We start from the raw sequence: 20,156 nt of genomic DNA on the forward strand, positions 1-20,156 counted from the left end.
CTGCAGTGCGACCCTCTTCTTACAGAGGCAGCAAACGGCTTCACTGCCAGAAGATGGCACTTGTGTTTAACTTGTACATTACTCTGTGTAGTGACAGCTGCCCTGTTCCTCACTCCTCTGCACGGAGACACGGTGCAGGGCGGGCTGGTGGGAACACCTTTCTGGCGGGAATGACCATCCTTAAGTCAGCTGCAGGCAGGATAAACATCCACAGCCTCAGAGAGAGGGAGCTCAGGTGCAGCCCCAGTGGCATTTGCTGGTGCTGAAGTGACAAGAATGGTGCCCTGAGATGGTGTCACCTGGGCAACACCTGGACCAGTGCTGGGATGAGCTGCAGGAACTGGTAAACCAGTAACTCACACCAGGCTTGTCTGGCAAATCCCAGAGCAATCTGATGGGCTGCTGCCATCCACACAGACCAGTGGAGAGTTCCTGGCACAACAAGTGTGATGCCATGCGAAATAAAGATCATGGTTTTAGTATGAATTGCAGTGTGCCCACAAAGCACCACCCAGGCACTCTCTGCAAGGGCCCAAGAAAGCCACTGATGAGTGCAGGCAGAAGAAGGATGAGCTTCTGTCAGAGGAAGGCAGGGCAGCAGCTGGTTCTTTTCCACAGTGTGGGGAATTGACGTGTGCCTGTCCCACAGAGAAGTCCCTGGCAGTGATTGCAGAAAGGCTCCTTGCCTGCATGCCAGCATCATGGCCTGGGAATAAGGGGTGTGCCATGGAAATGCTAAATTGGGCAAGAGCTACTGCCAGGAAAGGTCCAAAATCCCTGGAAAGAGTGGCTGTGGAGGAATCCAGGAGCCCTCCTGTCCCACACTGGGGGGTGGGCAGCACCAGGGATCTCCCACTGAGCTTTCTCCTTTCCAGCTGCAGGATCCCGGCCTGAAACACACCTCCTGGGGCCCTGAGCCACTTGCCCTGAGCACAGGGGACAGATGAATAAGCCCACATGTGGGAGCTGAGGCATGTGCTGGTTAACAGGAGGGGACACCATGCTCTTGTGCTCATGTGAGTGAGCCTTTGGCCCCAGAGCCAACATCTCACTGACAGGCTGCTATTGACACAAATGACGGCAGGTGTGTGGCAGGTCGAGTTCTTCTTATGGTTCTTCTTATGGTCAAATAAAAGCTCATCCTTGTACCTCACTTCTAATTCCTTAAGGGATGGCACTGCATTTCACACCAGCACAGCAATCTGTGTTCTGCTGCTACCACAGTTCAGGTTTATTTTTGTGTCATCAGCAAGTATCAGTCAAATGATCCTGTTTTGCCTGAAAGTAAAAGGTTGAAGCACTCAGCCTCCAGGAAGCAGCTGGCACCTGTGACCAGCCCTGCAGCACCTACTCAGCACTGGCCAATGTGACCTTGACCTGGCTGGGCTTGGCCCTTCCCCACCCATCCTGTGAAGTTCAAAACATGTCAGCACTCTCTGCTGTAAGATGCTCTCTACCCTGGTAGTTCACCAGCAATTCTACTGAAGTCCGGAAAGATCAGCACTATGCTATCTGGCCAGCCTAGTAAATCATTTTCTGGGCACTCAAAAGATGCTTTTGTTCTGGTAAGGGGCACTGCGATGCTCTGGAGAAGATCAGATCAATCACAGAATCACAATTGATGAGTGCAGTGACCTTCCAATGCTGAGTTGGAATGGCCACAAGGATGATGGGGTCCAACTCCTGGTCCTGAACAGAACATCCCGAAGAGTCACACCATGTGCCCAAGAGCACTGTTCAAACACATCTTGGTCTCTCTCAGGCTTGGTGCTGTGACTGCTGCCCTGGGGAGCCTGTTCCACTGCACAACAACTGTCTGGCTGAAGAATCTTTTTCTAATATCCAACCTAAACCTGCCCTGACACAACTTCAGCGTTGCATCACTGCACCAGCAGCATCGCCCGCAGCAGCAGCATTCCCGTGCAGAACACAGCAGGTCGGCAGCTGCTCTGGGGATAGCGACTGTACAGATCCACTGGCTTTACAACTGAGCTGTGGGCTCTGAAAGTGCTTTCAGCTTTCCAAGCGCAGCTCTCGGGATGCAGGCGGCACTAGGACCTGCCTGGAGCCTCTAGCCCCAGCCCGTAGGGAGCGGAGAAATCGAGCAGAGCGCGGGGGCTGCGGGCGGTGCCGGCGCTGGGAGCCCCGCACGGCGGCCGGGGCGCGGCGGGGCCGGGGGTGCCCCGGGGGTGCCCCGAGTCCGCCGATGCTGCAGCTCTGCCAGGTCACGGCCTCGCTGCTGCTGGGCACGGCCAGGGCGGCGTGCGACGAGGAGCTGCTGGCCCGGGAGGGGGTCACCTTCTGCATCAATGTCACCCGGCAGCAGCCGTTCCCCGGCCTGCGGGGCGTCCGCGGCATCCGCGTGGCCGTGCTGGATGACCCGGCCGAGGATCTGTACCGGCACTTCGAGCCCTGCGGAGCCGCCATCGAGGAGGCCGTGCGGGCCGGGGGCCGCTGCCTGGTGTACTGCAAGAACGGCCGCAGCCGCTCGGCCGCCATCTGCACGGCTTATCTCATGAGACACCGGCGGCTCCCGCTCAAAGACGCCTTTGAGGTAACGTGCCTACATCCAGGTTCATATTTACAGCTCTTTTGGGGGAAAATGCAATGCTTCTTATGAGTAATGATGATTTAATGTAGAATTATTTTGGTGCTTTCACCTGCCCATCACCAGTTATAGAGATTCCACATTTGAATAAAACGGCTCTCTGTAAGTTTTTTCATTCCCAGTTTGGTCTAGTAAGTTTTCAGTGTGGGGTTTCTAGGATGAACATAAATACAAATAGGCTTTAAGCACAGGTAGCAAACATACAAAGCTGGTTGCTTAGTGAACATTTTCTCTATCATTGGCACAGTCATGATAAGTGAAGACAGAAACATAAAGTGAGTGGGTGCAGGAGCTGTTATGCAGGGATTGCTCCCATGTGACAGCTCCACACAGCAAAGAAACATCCTATTAGGGCTGCTGAATGCCCAGGGACCTGCTAGCTATCTGCCATAGCTATATTGCTATCAGCAATCACATGTCAGCTTTCCTAGGAAGCCAATCCAACATAAACTACTTGTGCTCGATGGGTTTTTAGTCTTCACCCATTTGTATCACTTTAGATAGCAAATTTGCTTAATTTAAACTGAGGTGTGCAGAGAGTGACCAAGTTTCACACTATCACTGCACTTCCAGTTTCCAGCAAATCAACAGCTCTGTCTCATGTCCTGCCCATGAACGTGTTCTCTAACCTGGCCCATGAGCAAGCACAGAGTGAAGTCAGCTCACCAAAATAGCTGCTTGTTATTCTGTAGCCAAATCAAAACCAAAGTAAATCTTCTCAAAATTTTAAGTTCAAAATTCATCTGCATGACTCCCACAAGTGCAGGATACCTTGCTTCTACCATGTCTCTCCTGTTCTCTAGGTTGTGAAAGCTGCCAGACCCGTAGCAGAACCGAATGCAGGATTTTGGTCTCAGCTGCAGAGATATGAAGAAGATTTGCAGATACCAAAGCAGCCTGCTCTGCTGAGCAAAGGACTTAAAAATAGCAATGTCTGAAGATACTTTAAAGAAAGTGAAGTGACTTGCTACAGACTTTGAAAAAAAAGGAAAAAATTAATTTCCTAAATAATCTGTATATAAAACACTTTACACCCATAACTGAGTTGATGGTTCATTAAATTCATTCAGAGCATTTCTGTTGGTAATGCATGGAAACAGGGCAGATAAGCAAGGAATAACAGCAGAAAGAGAAAATGGTTGGGAGGACTGTAAAGAAACCAGAAAAAGGCACGGAATCTTCAGCAGTTATTTTCCCCTGAATGACACTGAATATGGTAACAATTTACTGAACGAAGGAAGGAGCTACCACACTGGGATTTCATTCCTGTTTTTTAATTAAACTTCCCAGTGCTGCCATTAGAAGACGTGATGCCAGACCAAGGAAGTTTATAATTTCTCTCTCACCTACTGGATCATTATTCATGTTAATGAGCTGACACAGCCTTTGGTGGGAAACTGACAGTGGTGGTGCTTTATCTCTGCGAGTTTCCCTATGTTCAACTAGAACAAAGTACCTTCACAAACTACCTACAAATCCAGAGGGCAGAATATACAGATGGTGGTAAGGTGTTTAGCTCCCACCACGCTGGCTAAGCGCCTTTTCAGCTTTTGAAATTATTCTCTAAAACACCAAAGGAATGACTTTAAAAACTGCAGATGGTAGTGGAGGGAAGAAGATGACACTGGCAATCTAGAAGTAATCAGCTAAAATCGTTTTAGGTTTACTTACTAAGTCTAACAGTGCCCAGTTCATGCCTTAATGTGTCAGTTTACAAGTCAGCTTTTCCTGCATGTAAGCAACATGGCAAAATAATTTCTGCTGAGACTGCTTGCAGGTTGCCCTCTGAAATTATCTATTGAGAATGAAACTTCCAGATTAGACTGCTATGTGTTTATCATTAGCCATTCAAAACAGAGTTTTGTCAAACTGTATAAATACATTTGTAATTTAAAAGGGACAAGTTATGGAACCTGAGAACCTACAGAGTGAAATTCCATTCCACCTTGCTGAAAGCATTAATATGAAGTAAAGTTAGCTCACTGCCATCTGCCTAAGTGCTCACACAGGGTAAACATATGCTCCCAGCAGTGGAGGAGTTCAAGGCAGAAATTCTAATGATGGAACAATGACAGAAAATAAAACCACTGGGGAATTGCATGAATTAGACAATTCAGATGCAGTAAAAGTTTCCAAAGTTAAAGACTGCTCAAAGTTAAAGTAGTGTTATTTTAAAAGCTGAAACCATAGAAATAAAAATAAAAAAATCAGGCTATCATTTTCTTAGTTACCACAAGGCATTTTCACCCCAGATGTTTTCTCCATTCCCAGCTGTGTTTTGTTCATTCTGTATTGTTTATCTTCTGTATCTGCATTACAGCCAACAAGAAATTTGTAGCATATCTGCAAATTTGAAGGTGAGTGGTTGCTAGAAAAAATTTTGTAGCTTTTATAAACCTTGACTATCATATATAAGAAGAATTTCAGTATAACATAATATCTTTATTAGAGGATTCCACTCGTAAAAAATATCTGTTTCAGTCTGTGGAACAAAGTTTATTTCTTGTCAAAAGCTTAAGCTCTAAAAAAGAAGGAAGCTAAACATTAATGAAAACACAACACATTTCTAACTGTGAGGCATATGAACTTGCAGTTAGATACAGCTATCAGTTCCACATGTTTGAGTCAGCTGAAATAGAAACCATTGCTCTTGAGTGTCAGCATATACTGCGCTCTGGTTAAATTTTACCAGGCTTCTCAGCATGCAGAAAACCTTCATGCCACAGCATTTCACATCACGGCATCTTCTGTAGAAAGCTTTTTACATTCCTATTTACATCGAAAGCCGTATCTCCTTCTGGTTCTGCTCCAAATTAAGGCATATGATTGCAACTTGGAACCAGAACAAAGAAGTAGTTTGCTTCCTTGTTTGAGTTCATCACCCACTAACGCTACTGACACAGAATGGAAGCTCAGACGTACTCCTTGTTGCTTATGATGGTCTCAGAGTTCCTGGGGTACCTGTGTGGCTGAGAAGTTGCCTGGGCTGCTGAATATGTATATTTTTTAGGACTGTAAATCAAGAAAAAAAACCAAAATAATAGGTATTAGACACATGCCCATGGTTTCAGATACTTAGAAGTTACTCAGTTAGCTTTGTATCCAGCCCACCCACAGCACGTTCTTCACAGCAGGGCACAAATTAGAGGCCTCCTGTTCTCATTGTTCTGGTAGCTGAGGGGGCAATAGATGGGGTCCCTGATGGGCTGCAGAGCCCATCTCTCTCAACTTCAACCACACTCTGGCAGTGTAACCCCTTTGAAAGTTTCCTGCCAAATTTGCCCCAAATCAAAACAATTCCTAACACTCATGTGCTCTTCCTCGAGGCATTTCAGTCAAGGCCCTTAAGTAGAAGCCCTCAGCACCTTTGTACAAGCTGCAGGTTTTAATACAGGAATCAAGATGACAAAGAAAGAAAACAGAAGTATCTTCACCCAACCCCTTCATCCCATTGAAATTCTATTTCATGTATTCAGTTTCACCTGATTTTCAGGACATTTCAGGGCATTTGGTACTTTGTATCAAAGCAAGGTGAGCAAGATCTAAAGTCCAATGGCTGATGAAATATTACCATAAAACTGAAATGGTTTCAGATTAGGCAATGGAGTATCAGAGCAACACTCACTTACTACATTTTGATATAACTTTCCTAAGATTAAATACACCAACAGTGAATATGCTGCTCCTTGTACATTATAATCCTCTCAAGCTTAGCTAGTACAACCTCCAAACTATTTGAGTTCTGGTAGAGACGGACCTCTGCCATTTCTGCCTATTTCATCCCTCTCCTTCAAAAAGAGGCCTTCTATATGTGTCAAAATTTAAGGCTGAAACAAAAATGTAGGGAAGGTTAAATATTGAGGACAGAAATCTCACCTTTTCTGATCTGATGTGGGGCAAGACATTTTCATAAAGAACAAGAAAAAAACCATGTTTCTAGTGATCAATTCCATGTGCTTTGGGAAATGCCTTTACACTTTCTGCAAATTGAACGGTGTTTGAATATTTTACTCACAGTAAATACTGTAGAGAAACTGGATTGTAATAAATTATGGGGTTTTATATACTTTTCTTTTGGTGACAGTTTGCTCTTTCACTGCCCATTTTCACTGTCAGCAGTGCCCAGAATTACCAAATACAAGTTAGAGGTGACTGCTGATGGTGAAGCATCAAGTACCCTGTCTGGGAGGTACAATTGTTTGGTACAGCATCCCCTGCCATCACCAGTCTGTAACATGCCATAGCACTGTTTGTAATTTATACATGTTTATACCAAGGGGTGAGAGACAGAATAGTGCATAGGTAGAACGTGGTATGTGATTGACAGCTACTACTTCACCTGACAAATCCAAGATTACCTGTAATTCTGCTTTTCCTTCCCTTTGCACGAACAGGTCAGCAAGATCCCACCAAGTATATAAAGGACAGATCCAGTCCAGCCTAAGTACAGAGCTTCTCCTAGTTCATACCTGAAACATGAAAGATTTTATGGAAACAATTTATGACAGGATCACAAAGCCATGCAAACAAATTCTTATCTGTGTAGAAATCAGCTAACTGAAAGGCACTTCAACAGTTGTTAACAGAGAACAGATCTGGCTTCATGTCTGCTCAGAAAAACTCTTATTTGTATAGAGTTGCTCTGCCAAATTAGTGGCAGTACAGAGAGTACTAAGCAACATAAAGTAGCAATAAATAATTGTGTACATCTAACAAATTGCTGATAATAAATAATAATGACATACCTCCTGTGCAATCCACAACACTTATTTTGCCCTTTTATTGGCTGTGTCACTGAAATGATTCTGTGAAACTGAATGATTCACATCTTACTGTCTATATGCTGAGAAAAGGCTGACCACAGACATCAGTTTTCTATGGACACAACACTAGGTCACTTGCAAGTAGCTGGTTCTATAGGGCTAGTTTTCAAACTTAGATACCCTAAAGGATATTCAGCACCCTCTGTGCTTGTATGGCTAAAAGGCATTTATGAATATGCCAGGCTGAAAAAGAATAATTCCCTATCTTATAAAACTATACTTTCAGGAAACCCTCTAGTTCAGTCTAAGAAATTAATTGATAATGAATTTGTCCCAAAGACTAGAGACAACTGAGTCTGGAAGAGTCTGGCCGGAATTTCATAGAAAGAGGAAAACAAATTTTTATGATGAGAGAGAAACTATATCCACAATCCACCTGTATATCTGTGGTCTGAGATACTCAATATAAGGGCAAAATAAGTGTCATGGACTGCATTGAAGGTACCATGGAACCAGAGATTTGTGTTTTCTTTCCACTTGGAAACACAATTATTTAAAAGTGTCAAAGTTTCTGACTCTGGAATTCATTGCTAACAGGAGGGTTTCAGAGATTTACACAAGTTCTCAGCTCTCAGTGTTCTCCTTGCACATGGGAGCCACAAGGTCTCCACAGGTTTAGGTTCCAAACATGGAACAAGCAGAGAGTCATTATCAAAAAACCCCAGGAGTACAAATTGCACATTGCCTAGTGCCTGCAATCATTTCTGCTCACGAGTCACCTACAGACAAGAATGCTGTAGGATGTCATACCAAAGCAAAGTATATAGGAGACATCTGCAGGAGAACTTAGTTTGCCTTCAGAGCTGTAGGAGAAACTCCTCTAAGAATTAGCAGAGGTCAACTTCACTAATTTGCTGAAGTCAGACCAAAAAAATGCAATCTGAAAAATCAGATTTTCTGGTCTCTTAAAAGTGAAGGTCAATACTGGCATGCAATTGAATTTAAACCTGTCTCACAGGCTCCATGTCCAGCTTACCAATGATCAAACTTAATTCATCAAGAACTGCTCAGTGAATGAATAGCTTAAACATAAAGCTTAGATATTAAAAAAAAAAAAAATTCTTTAGCTACTGAATGCAAACCATCTGGTAACTGATTAACAGGCATTGATGTTGGAGCCCCAAAGCTGTAACAGGTAACTATAAAACACACCAACTATCCGACTAACCGAAATTCCTTATCAATGGTTGTTTTAGTTCTTTAATGTATTTATTACCCTTCATATAGTTCTCTCGAGGGGATATAAAGCAACAAAAAGTAACTGCACAAATACAATTTCTTTCTAAGCACTTCATTGAAAACACATTGAAAACTGAGAAATGACAAAAGCAATTGCTTAAGGTACTTTGATTTATCACAAAGCACTTCACCTCTGACTTCCCTGAACTGATTCCTGCGTGGGAACTTACAAAACACTTCAAATACGATCCTAGCAACTAACAATTTATAGTTTACTGATCTATGAATTATATTCTTGGTAGAAGTATATTAGAGCTGTCTCATATTCCACAGAAATTTTTCCCCTCTCGTTTTCCTCCTCTTTGAAGGAGAGGCCCAGTCACCTCTACCCTTGTTGCTTATTTCTAAACAGATAAGGGTGACATAAGCTGCCATTTCGTTTTGACAACTGTTACTTTTATATCAGACTAAGAGTAAGGGCTTTTATACCTCGAAACTTGTTTCTATGCAACTGCACTAGCTGATAATCTCACAAATCGCCTCGTATTAACTCCTAAGGCAAAAAAAGTCGAGCTGTTAATATATAGACATATATAAGACAGGCAGCAAATTTCTCTGCAGGTCATTAGTACAAAGTTTGAGCTGCTTTGCATGTGGTTTTCCCCTTGCATGTATATCTGAGGTACTTTATTCTAGGCAGAACTTGAGTTTTGTACCTCTTTTTGTCTAAAGCTCAAAGCTGATTAAAAATTTTACCTTTTCTTCTTCATAACATTGAGATACTCACTTAACTGAGTCTCTCAAGAAAATGCAAACACTGTACAAAACCCCCTCAGATTCGAGGTTGGTATTCCTTCACACATTCACTAACTCTTCCAGAAAAGAACTCTTCCCCCTTTCCACCAGCATCTCTGAGGTGAAAAGATTCCCTAAATACAATTTTCCCCTCCTGTAGGACTGGATAATGGGATCCTTCCAGGTTCTGAAACTCTGGAGCAGCTGAGGTTAGTGCAGCTGTCTAACACAGTATGGAGTTTGGTATGACAGATACATTCACTTACTTGGTTCCAGCGTAGTGTTGGTTAAAAAACTGAGCAGTAACCATTGCAGCATACCAAGAAACAGCCACCATGGAGCAGAGACCTACCAGAAAAAGTTTAAAAAGCACACAGGTGAATGATTCCTTCAATGGCTGTAACAGATTTAAACCAAGAAAAAGTTTATTTCATTTACAAAGTATCAATAGTGCTCTCATTTCATTTATTACCTCCTAAAATAAAAAGAAATCCTCCTGTGACAGCAAACTTCATTTTTCCATCTTCATCACTCAACCCAATGTTTGTGCACTTCATACCAAGCAGTGAGAGTACTGCAGCTAAGAATCCCAAAAGGATGGAAGTAATCATCAGGGCACGGCATGCCTGAATGTGAACTAAGACAGAAAAACAGAAAACAAATCAGGATCTATACAGAAATTATGTTAATCTAGTGCTGAAAAAAATAAAAGTAATTTGAGGAAGTGACAAAAATTAACAGGTGCAGTAATGAGTGAATCTTGCCCAACTGTCATATGGTTCAGAGAAGCCTCCAAACCCTAGTGTGTTTAGCCTTCAAGTCAAACAGATTTGAGAGTTGAACTATGCCTACATTTTATAAGCTCAGTAAGTCCTCTTGTGTTTTTAGTAAATCCTGAAAAACTACAGCAAGCCACTCATCCCTTACATTCCTGTGAAAATGCCTAGTGATATACATGTGATATACATGGTCGTTTGCAGGAGTAGGAAACTCTTACTCACAAGTCTTTTTGAATGCCTGACACGTGTACAGCTGAGTGCACAGGACACATCTGAAATGCAGGTCATAGTCAAGGTGTGCAAGGCTCTGGCACTATTGAGGAACCAGAGAAAGGTGCCAGCTTTGCTTCTTCCAGGGAGAGATAGGAAAGAATAGTGCTCAAGTTAGCAGTGCACTTCAAACTCACTGTAATAAACAGGATATGAGTGCATCTGAGAGCTGCCACACTCCTCCCTAGACTTTCTCCTGTGGAGAGGTTACAGCTGCTGTGGGTATCTTAGGGAAATCTGTTATGCTGGCAATTCTGCATCCTTTAAGCTCTTGGTCTTCACATCTAGGTATCAACTGCAGGAAAACCAGGACTAGATTATCAATCGGCCTAAGAAAGAAGGTCAAATGGGGACTTGGGCTCCTTCGAAATGGCACCCTGCATTTGGCAGGCTCCAGGTCAAATGGCATTTTGGTACCTTGTGAGATAAACATGCCAAGTGTCACAACTGGTAGGGTCATGTGGAGGCCCTTGAGCCTACCAGGGGAACTTCTAGGTTAATGCCCTGGAAAAGCCTACCACAGGTTTTGAGAATGTCCCACTATCTGAAGTGAGACAAAGAGGCTTCCCTCAGGGTGCTCTGCAGCACTGTGTTGATCTAGCTCAGTTTCTTGTAGGTCATGCCCTTTGCCCTGCCCTTGGACCCCCCTGTGACCACAGACCATTGGCCCCTGACCCCATTCTTAACCTGGGACACTGCAGTGATTTGAGTCTTTTGTCCCTGGACTCCTTCAGCGTGATTTTGCAATAAACCTCGCTGGAACTGTATCTTGGAACTCTGGAACCTTCCAGTCTTTCTTCGCTGACCTATCTGTGGTGTAACTGTGAATTCAGTGACTGCAGCTATCCGAGCGGCTTTCTCAGAAGACGCCCTAGGAGAGGTAGCAGCAACCACCATGCAGTTCCACGCTGCTGCGGGGTCACAACTGCTAACTTTGTTGGCTTGATTATCTTGACGTTCTCTTCCAACCTACATGATTCTATGACTCTACAACTTTAATCATACATCAGAAGGGTCAGACCTATTCCAACTGGACGCTCACATCATTGATGCCAGCATTCAAGTCCTTGCTCCCTGACCACCCCCCCCCCCCCCCATCCTCCACGATAACCTGCTGTCTAGTTCTGAACTCTAACCCTCCAGACAACAAAAATCATACAGAGACAGGAGGCAAAGTGATACTCACACTCCAACTCAGCCTAATGTGGCTTAACAGTACTGGTCCTACAAGCTTAAGAGTTACCAAAGATAGCAATAAGCACTCATGAGATAAATATACAGAATTAAAGGCTAAAATAATTTGAGGAGTTAATGCTTAAATGAAGACAGTAGTAAAAGTGGAAAGACCCCTCAAAATACCACTAACAGTTCAAGGTTTTTGCCTGCAGAAGATACTGTTAAGGTAAGTACTCAACAACTCTGCTTTCAGGTTTGGGATCTCACAGCATAGCAATCACCCAGCGGGGTCCAACAACTCACATTTCAGGTCTTGGGGACTTGTGCAGTGTTAGATGGGACTCCCCATATCTTTCCAGGACACACAAGCATGCCCTTGCAGGTGTTTACAAAGCTTTGGCAACTAGTTATTTCAAATGTTTGACTTAGTTGTGACTAGGCAGACAGGACTAGCTATATGGAGTAGTCAGTCATGGTTTCTGTCTTGTGCAATATTGCATTTAAAAAGCTCTTCACTTCAAGTATTTGTCATTTAGACTAATGGTTTAGTGAACTCAAAAGCATTAGATTGGTCTAAAAGAACCAAGTCTGGCTTTTCACATACATAAAGCAAAACCCAGTAGTATTCCACATAGCTCAGTTGCCAATAAGGAAGCTTTCATGGAAAATCTTCGTTGTCCTTTTGATGAGCGGTAACAAAGACACCTTTGTTTTTTCTATTTGCCCTGCCTCCAGTCCCTGGCATCCTCTCAGCAGTTTCAGCTAAGTTTCTAAATAGAAATTTGAAACACGCCTAAACTAACCATGGTAAATGTTAGTCTGCCTTGGTAATTGCATATCTGCAAGTGTTTCTTAGAGGTCCCACTGTCTGCTGTGCCCTTGTTGTTACCAAACCCATTTTCTTCCTCTCTCCTGCTTTGCCCAGCTATCCTTTCAACTGTTACTACCTTCCAGTGTCTTCTGACTTTTCTTTTTCAGTTTTCCTTTCTAAAAATGTTTTATCTTCACAGTCTTGCAAGCTTGTTTTTCCCTTCTCCTTCCCCCCGCCTTTACCGCTCAACTATACTGCCATCTTCTTAACTGCAGGATTGAGCTCCTCTTCAACAGATCAAAACTGATTTTCACTAATTCACTTCAGGACCTGTCCCAGTCATTTACTTTCTGGCCCCACTCTTCTCCTTCCTGCTGACTCCATTATGTTTTCTGTAGTTCTCAGGAGCCCTGCTGTTGCTTGCCTTCTGATCTGTTTGCTTTAACACTCATGGTGCTCTTTTCTGACCCTCACCAGGTTCTTTCAGAACCACTTTTTTCTCCAGATGCTGATCTCCTGCGGGCCCATGGCCCAGATCTGCACATACTCTCAGAAGCAGCACCCCATGTAAACACATAAGTGACAGGATGCTGCCTGGAAATCAGTGGCAGTAAGCTACAAACCAGCCCTTGGAGCGGTTTTTACAAGAACCAAATAAAATCACAGAATCATTAAGGCTGGAAAAGATCTTTCAGATCATCAAGTCCAACTACTAACCCAGCAGTGCTGGTGTGCACTGACATTAATGCTCTGCAGAGGATAATGTTCGATGGAATGATCCTGCTGTTACCGAGGCTAAGATGTTTAAATAGGGTTATGTTCCTCTTCATACACACACACACCCCACACACCAAAAGCAATTTTTAGAGAAGACTGAAAGATGAAAAGAACAGATTATTCCCTAAATACTGGGCACAGTTTCAGAGAACTGCCCTGCGAGTGTCAGAGCTGGTCAACAGCAAGGCTTTACTTCGGGTTGAGGGAGAAAGTGAATTTAACACCTCATTCCCACTAATCCTATGTTGCACATTCTTCAGATTAGGAGTATCCTCCTACCTGTTTAGTTTAGCCACCTTCTAGGGCAGATTCAGCTAGAAGGAAGGCATTTTTATTCCAAATACTGAATTATTCAAGATTAATAAAAAATAGCTATACTGTCTATAAACATGCTTCTTATCCACAGAATATTGCCTAGCTGGGCATTTGAAAACAATCACAATTATGATGAAGGCTGATACACAGGACAGGGGCTAGCAGATTTAAATTTCTTGATATTTAAAACCACATCCAAATAGACTTTAGTTAACAAGTCCTGACAGTAGTTAGCATTAGTTAACAAGCCTAATCATATATTAATTTAGAGCATATGCTCCTTCTAAACTTATAATATGTATAACACATAATCATGTATTTCTTGAATTATCTACAATTTTCGGTCTCAACTCACAAAAAAAAACCACTACCACTTCTCAGCTAAAACCAGTATTTCCTATTACATGAAAAAACTCCAGCTACAGTACATTAGCTATGAGGTATTGCAAAAGAAGGTCTATACAATAATTCCAAATAAATAAATACTTTAAAATGTCTCTTACTAAGACATCCCATGAAATGCTAGGGAAGAGATTACAACCCACTTTAAATGCCTGTTAAACACTTGATCAACCGACTTCATTTGCCTTATTTTGTAGCCATTCTGAACACGCTTGACACATTCTGCTGCTTGAGAGATTTTTATTACTTCAGCCCACAAAGTCCTTCTTGGCCAGTTACTTTCCAGTATTAGCAGATTACCAAAACAAAAGCCTTACTACTTTCCCCAATAAGTCTTTAAGCAATATAATCAAATCTGCACAGAGTCACCTACCAGGCAGTGCAAGCATAGAGTCAAAATCCCTGCAGTTGGATACTCCAGTGCTGTCTTCTGCACAGCTCTTCCAGAGGTTTTCAAACAACGTCGATGTTGTGATCACAGAACCATGTATACTGGAGACTTTCCAGTAATTATTTGGCAAAGTAGCTCCAATAACTGCCAACCCACCCAAGCACAAAAGAAAGCCAACAATTTCCAACGGAGCAGTCATGCTTGTGAGCAGTAACAGTTAAATATCCTTATAATTAGATTACAATCAAGTGAGGCCTTTCAGAAGCCTCCTTGCTGTTTTATCTCTGGGTTTCACTCCAAAATGAGTCTACCTTTGCTCTTTGCTCTTTCCCCTTTCCCCATAGATAACGTTTACCGGGCATGACAATAAGAAGTAGGAGCAGTTAATGATAAAGATATTAATGTGTAAAAAAAAATGACAACATTAATTCTTTTTCTAATAGGAAGTGAAAAATGAGCCTATTCTTTTTCTCAGCCTAGAAAGCTCAGTCAGTATTTCTACAAAATACTTTTTAAGAGTGATAATATAGGCAAATATTTTATTTCTCTTTTCTGAAGTTGACTAGATTTTAGTTGTCTTAGATAGTCAACAAATTGCTTGTAATTTTATTATTGCTGTCAAATCAAAAAGTCCTTGTGTAATATTTTCTTGAGGATTTAAACATAAAACAGCTTGAGAACAGACGCTTTATACTTCTGCTAGAAAATTTAGCACAGTTTTTGGAGTTATGGTCATAAGTAATCCACAACAACTGTACTGCCAGCTTCTTTCACGAAGGTTAAGTTTATGGATGAGTGGTTAACATTAATATTTTACTGTCTATTGATCTATAGCTAAACACATTCAGTCTTAAAAACAGTCCCACTTACACTGTACAATTGTACAATACATTAAAATATAAGGAAATTAAGGAGTTAGTGTGACAGACCTGTCTCAAAAGGAATAAAATTATGAAGAAAAACAGCTATAAGAGAAATAATACGTATCAGCAAATTGCATCTGTTTGTTAGAAAACCTTAGGGTTAAGAAAAAGCTATTCTAGGCAAAGCATATGTTAAACTCAGTTTAGTTGCTTCTGCTCTTGGCTAGACAGAGTCATAGACTCGATTCACATTACACATTCATGTTAATATTTTAAACTACTTGTGGATCCAAACGGGGTTAACCATCTCTTGCAGTGATAATCTCCTCTTATCTCCCGGAAATGGAGTCAGAGTTTCTTCATAAAATAATTTTGCTATGATGCAACATGGTAACAGATCCACAGCATTTATGTAAACACGACCAGAAGGATTAGCCCGTGAGAGATCCATAACTTGTCCTTAACAGGTATTTGTTGGTTTTCATCAAAATTCACTGGTCACTTCGAGCTGATGCTGTAGGTTGGTAGTTCAGCTGCCAAAGGGTATTACAGTGCCACTATGACATTTTGGCTCCCATGGCAGTCAAGAGGATCACCATGGATTTAAACAAGACCAGATTTGGCAGCGTGATCCTGTGCACCTCTAAACTTGCAATCTTTTAAGGAAACCATATAGTGTGTGGTAAGAATCGATCTCAGGTAATTGTTACAAAATTCATTCTTTCTGCTTAGTCACTGCAACTTGAAAAATGATGGCATAGTAAAATAAACACACTGTACCAGTACCCTGGAGTATTTGCATTTCATTAAAAGTCCTTCAAAAGTTTCCAGCTAATTTACCCATACTCTGGTGCCATGCTGGTGATCTCAGCAATCACTTCTGCTGACAGCACTTTTAAAGGTGATATAGTTAGGACCTTGTGTCCCCAGCTATTATACTGCTGCCAAGAATAGAAATTAAAAATGAAGAGTATAATTTTTTTTTAAATCTCTTCCTAGTTAAGAAATATATTTCAATAGGCAGCCATAAAGCACACATAAACAGGAAAAAATAAACTGCAGAACTGAAGTGCGTGAGTTTTCCTACACAGCACCAGGCATTTTAATAATTCCCTTCAGGAAATCACTCTCCAATGTGTTAAAGAACATGAGGCTATTCTTCACTAAATTTGTAAACTATGGCTTGTCAAGCAATGGGAATAACAGCCAGTCCTACTTTGCAAGAGGCTCTGCAACAGCAGGGCTTAAAAGTTGGTGCTGACAGCTTCACACCAGCACCTTGCACATTCTGGGAGCTTTCCTTTGGGCTTGCTCTAACCTTGTCAGTTGAACCGAAAGCCATCACTGTTGGCCCCATCTCATCACTCTAATTTCCAGAAACTTAAAGCAACCTGGTATCTGCTCAGAGGAGGTCCTGAAGAGGAGCTGAACAGGTACCAGGAAAATGTGAAAAGCTGACATTGCCTCTGATGAAATGAGCAATGTTTTTAAAATCCTTAGAAGCATATGATTAGCCTCCTTTTGAGGCTACAAACTCTGACCTCGTTACAGGATGCTGATACTTATCCTTTAACTGGCATCCTCATTATGAAGGCAGATGAGGCCACCAAAGTGAGGGCCCTGTAGAAGAACCATGAATATGCTGAATCTTTAGATTTAAACTCTCACCCTTAAGATATCTGCCTTACAGATAGGCAGCTCTGACTCCAAGGAAGTCCACATCTGTGTCAAGAAAAACAAGGTTCATAGTCTGTGACACGTGATATTTTTAAGGTCTAAGCACTGCACGTTCAGAATAAATCTGCTGGAAGAGTCCAAACAAATAGCAGTGACAGCAATCAGGAATCCATAAAGTACGGAAGACTTGAAGAAATTATATTAACATCACTCATAAAAGTGACTGCACAAAACTGAAAGTTGTAAAATAATAAATGCAAGATTCTGTTTAAGACAGAAAGCTTAACAAAATACCATTTCCAAAGGTTACAGTATTACTATTTCTACACTTAGTTTGCTGAGGAAAGAACTTCGATGCCAGTCCTTCCCAGACCTTTACCATAAACATAGTGTTTACAGAAAGATATTTTTTAAATCCAGAACAATTCAAACAAATACTTTCCAGCCCCTACTGAGACATTTCTTCTCTTTCTAGCTGCAGACAACTACCCTGCTAGCATGGTCGACCCTAGAAAACACAGAAGCATCCATTGCAGAGATGTATTTTAGTGTAAGCTTGCCAAGTCTGAGAAATTCCAGAAAAAATGCCCAAGTACACAGGTTTAGCACAAAGTATCAAACCAGTTCTGGAATATCCAATAATTCCTGTCTCACACCAAAGCACAAACAAACATCAGTGCTCATGGAACTAAGATCTTCTTGTATTGAAGAACTAGGTTGAGTGAAAATATTCTATCTCTTCCAAAACTATTTAAAAGAAAAATTCTCAGATTTACTATGTATCACCCATACCTCTATTGCAACACACCAGAGAGGGCAGCAAAGCCACAGCAGTGACTGAGCTGAACTTCAAGGTGAAACGCTGGTTTCATGGAGGTCCTTTAACCTCTCTGCAACCACTAGAGGATTTGACCCTCTGGGACAGCTGCACTCTGTGCTCCCCAACCTGCTAACATATTATCCAAAAAGAAGGAATAAAACCCCATCCTTGGATTTTATAAACATCTGCCAGGACCACTTACGGTCTGAGCTCAGCATGTAGGGGAATATCTTGCACTGTAGTGATCCAACAGCAGTTGCTGCACAGTCCATCCAAAGACCTTCAGAAACCCAGTCTGCAGTAACCAGCTCTGTCTTAGTGTCCAAAATTTTCCATCTGCTGGACACAGTAGTAACAAGTAATGTGGTGAATCCTGATAAAGCCAGCAGCAATGCACAAATCTGTAGACAGGATGATGCCATTGCAACAGAAGTTTTCTTCCAAAAGTTTCCCCAAAATTTCTCGTATTAGAAACCTGTTGAAACAATAAAACCATAAAAAAATGCCTACCTACAAAATAATGTATCACACAAGGGAACTGTAGAGCTGGAATCTAAGTCCCATTAAGTAACTGGAATAATTGAATATTCTGTACATCATTTTCTCAGAAAAACTTTTATTATTGTACGCATTTACCACAAAATAATGCAAACAGAGCAAAACCACAGAACACAACTGAAGAATTCTCTAATTTTAATTTGCAATGTTTCATCCATTTGTTACTCTTTTGCTAACTCAAAATTCATTTAAAAATTAAAACTATCAAATGCTTTAGTATATTACTCATCTCCCAATTACAATATCTACCAATACAAATTTAAAGCAAGATAAATGGTGATACTCACGTTTATGGTATGTTTCGTTTCTAACCCGTTTCCTCTACCTTCCTGTAGAGATACCAGTGTCAGCACTTTGTGAGGACCGATTCGATCACCCAAGTGGAAGTTTTGTACTCTTTAGGACCTTTGTTCCATTCTAAAAATCAAGGACCCAGGGCCAAAGCTCTGTCCAACTGTTGCACAAAGATCTGGCATGGCTTTTCACTATTGCAAAGTGTCAGTGAAATGGAAAATTACCAGAACATTACATAAATTAGTACCAAATATACTCAGATTAACCTGGCATATAATTTGCTTTGTCAGGGCCACTGAGCTGCTCAAGCACCATCAGAGTGTAAAGCACTGCAGAAACATTGCTACAACTTCCACAATGGCTGTTTAGCCTGAAATTTTTTATGCATTTGCTTTAGGATGCATCCTAAAGAAGAAATATGCAGCTGGACACCTGTCCAGTGGATGACATTACAAACCAAACTGTGATTGCCCATGACCCGAGGCAGGACAGACTTCCCGGGCTCACAGCCGAAGGAGATGTGGCAGCCTGGGACAGCTCTGCAGCCACTTTGCTGCTGCAGTTCCTCTTCTCTTTGCCTTCTCTGTCTCAAGGAGCCACCCTCACTCACCCCTTCCTGACCCTGTTGCTACCACACAAACCCAACAGGACTCTAAACCCAGATAATACTTTATTCCAACAGCACATCTTTCCCCTTTCAACTCATTCCGTGGACACTCTACCCAACAGGACCAGCTGGCACACAGTGTCATGTTTATAAGTTTGAGGTGATGGCACAGCTGATAGCAAATATGCATTGTAACTGTCCAAAGGAGAATGCCAATAAACCAAACACGAATGAATACACAAGTCTAGAGCATCATCCCTCACAAAGTACACACATAAACTAAATGCAAGTAAGAGCTGTAATGTGATAAAAACAAACTCTGGGGGAGCAAAAGAGATCACTGTAATATTAAAAACAGCACAGCCAAAATGTACGCGGTTTGAACACAGCGCAGGAAGGGTTAGCAAAGAAAAATATTGAAGTTACTTAAATAAACAAATTACCCCTGATAAGGTCTTTGAAGGCAAAAATGAGTGGTAAAAATGTCTAAAAGGGAAAGTTAAAACTCTCTTGTACTTCTTTATCATTTTGTTACATAGAAAAAGAGAAATACCATTGATTACTCACTAGTGAGTAATAGCAGTGATAGCACTGTTTTCATTTGTATATATACATTTCTAACATCAGCAATATCTGTCTTTGAACCTACTAATCGCTTCTTAGTTCAGGAAAATTCTGAGGCTGACCCATGGCCACCAGTGCAATCAGAAAGAGATAAAATGCAAATTTAAATACGGTACTAAACCACATAGCTCACAGAAGTTTTCTCTGGTCAGAGTCTGACCTTGGGTGAGAAGGCGAACACTTCACTACTAGATGGGGGGGGAAAAAGGAAATAACAAAAAAAAAGAGGGACAATATTAATTCATTTCCTTCTACTTACAAAGAATATGACTTTTTAACTTTGCTCCTGACGTTGTTATAACATCTTAATAATCTAATCAGTCTTACAGCCACTTGCAATTACAATATACAGATCACTCTCATCTTGCTATTAACTTTGCCTTCACA

At 41.7% G+C, this 20,156-nt stretch overlaps 2 protein-coding genes across 3 annotated transcripts; one reads left to right on the plus strand and one right to left on the minus strand.

Moving 5' to 3' along the window:
• The first annotated feature begins 2,132 nt into the window (after positions 1 to 2,132).
• Positions 2,133 to 3,682, plus strand: DUSP28 (dual specificity phosphatase 28). Its single transcript, XM_014870298.2, has 2 exons — positions 2,133 to 2,554; positions 3,412 to 3,682. Exons 1-2 carry the CDS (start codon positions 2,207 to 2,209, stop codon positions 3,544 to 3,546), a joined length of 483 nt encoding a protein of 160 aa, XP_014725784.1. The 5' UTR covers positions 2,133 to 2,206; the 3' UTR covers positions 3,547 to 3,682.
• A 1,347-nt stretch (positions 3,683 to 5,029) lies between these two features.
• On the minus strand, positions 5,030 to 18,756 carry LOC106849593 (claudin-15-like). 2 transcript variants are annotated; one of them, XM_014870296.2, is made up of 6 exons: positions 18,532 to 18,756; positions 17,889 to 18,161; positions 9,878 to 10,042; positions 9,672 to 9,753; positions 6,967 to 7,077; positions 5,030 to 5,620 (listed from the first exon to the last, which is right to left on the minus strand). In XM_014870296.2, the coding sequence occupies exons 2-6, from the start codon at positions 18,106 to 18,108 to the stop codon at positions 5,521 to 5,523; spliced, it is 678 nt and encodes a 225-aa protein (XP_014725782.2). In that variant the 5' UTR covers positions 18,109 to 18,161; positions 18,532 to 18,756; the 3' UTR covers positions 5,030 to 5,520. The 2 variants fall into 2 exon arrangements, with proteins under 2 accessions (XP_014725782.2, XP_014725783.2); XM_014870297.2 differs by lacking the exons at positions 17,889 to 18,161; positions 18,532 to 18,756 and adding an exon at positions 14,309 to 15,971.
• Positions 18,757 to 20,156: the final 1,400 nt, after the last annotated feature.

This window comes from Sturnus vulgaris, chromosome 10 (assembly GCF_052056855.1).
Source record: "Sturnus vulgaris isolate bStuVul1 chromosome 10, bStuVul1.hap1, whole genome shotgun sequence".
NCBI lineage: Eukaryota > Metazoa > Chordata > Aves > Passeriformes > Sturnidae > Sturnus > Sturnus vulgaris.

Excerpts from the sequence above, each read along its gene's own strand:
- DUSP28 (XM_014870298.2), top strand. The coding sequence starts at position 2,207 with ATGCTGCAGCTCTGCCAGGTCACGGCCTCGCTGCTGCTGGGCACGGCC. Across the intron at positions 2,555-3,411 it reads CGCTCAAAGACGCCTTTGAG|GTTGTGAAAGCTGCCAGACC; the intron begins GTAACGTGCCTA and ends CCTGTTCTCTAG.
- LOC106849593 (XM_014870296.2), bottom strand. The coding sequence starts at position 18,108 with ATGGCATCATCCTGTCTACAGATTTGTGCATTGCTGCTGGCTTTATCA. Across the intron at positions 10,043-17,888 it reads CTACATGCTGAGCTCAGACC|TTCACATTCAGGCATGCCGT; the intron begins GTAAGTGGTCCT and ends TTTCTGTCTTAG. Across the intron at positions 5,621-6,966 it reads AAGGAAAAGCAGAATTACAG|TCCTAAAAAATATACATATT; the intron begins GTAATCTTGGAT and ends CTTGATTTACAG.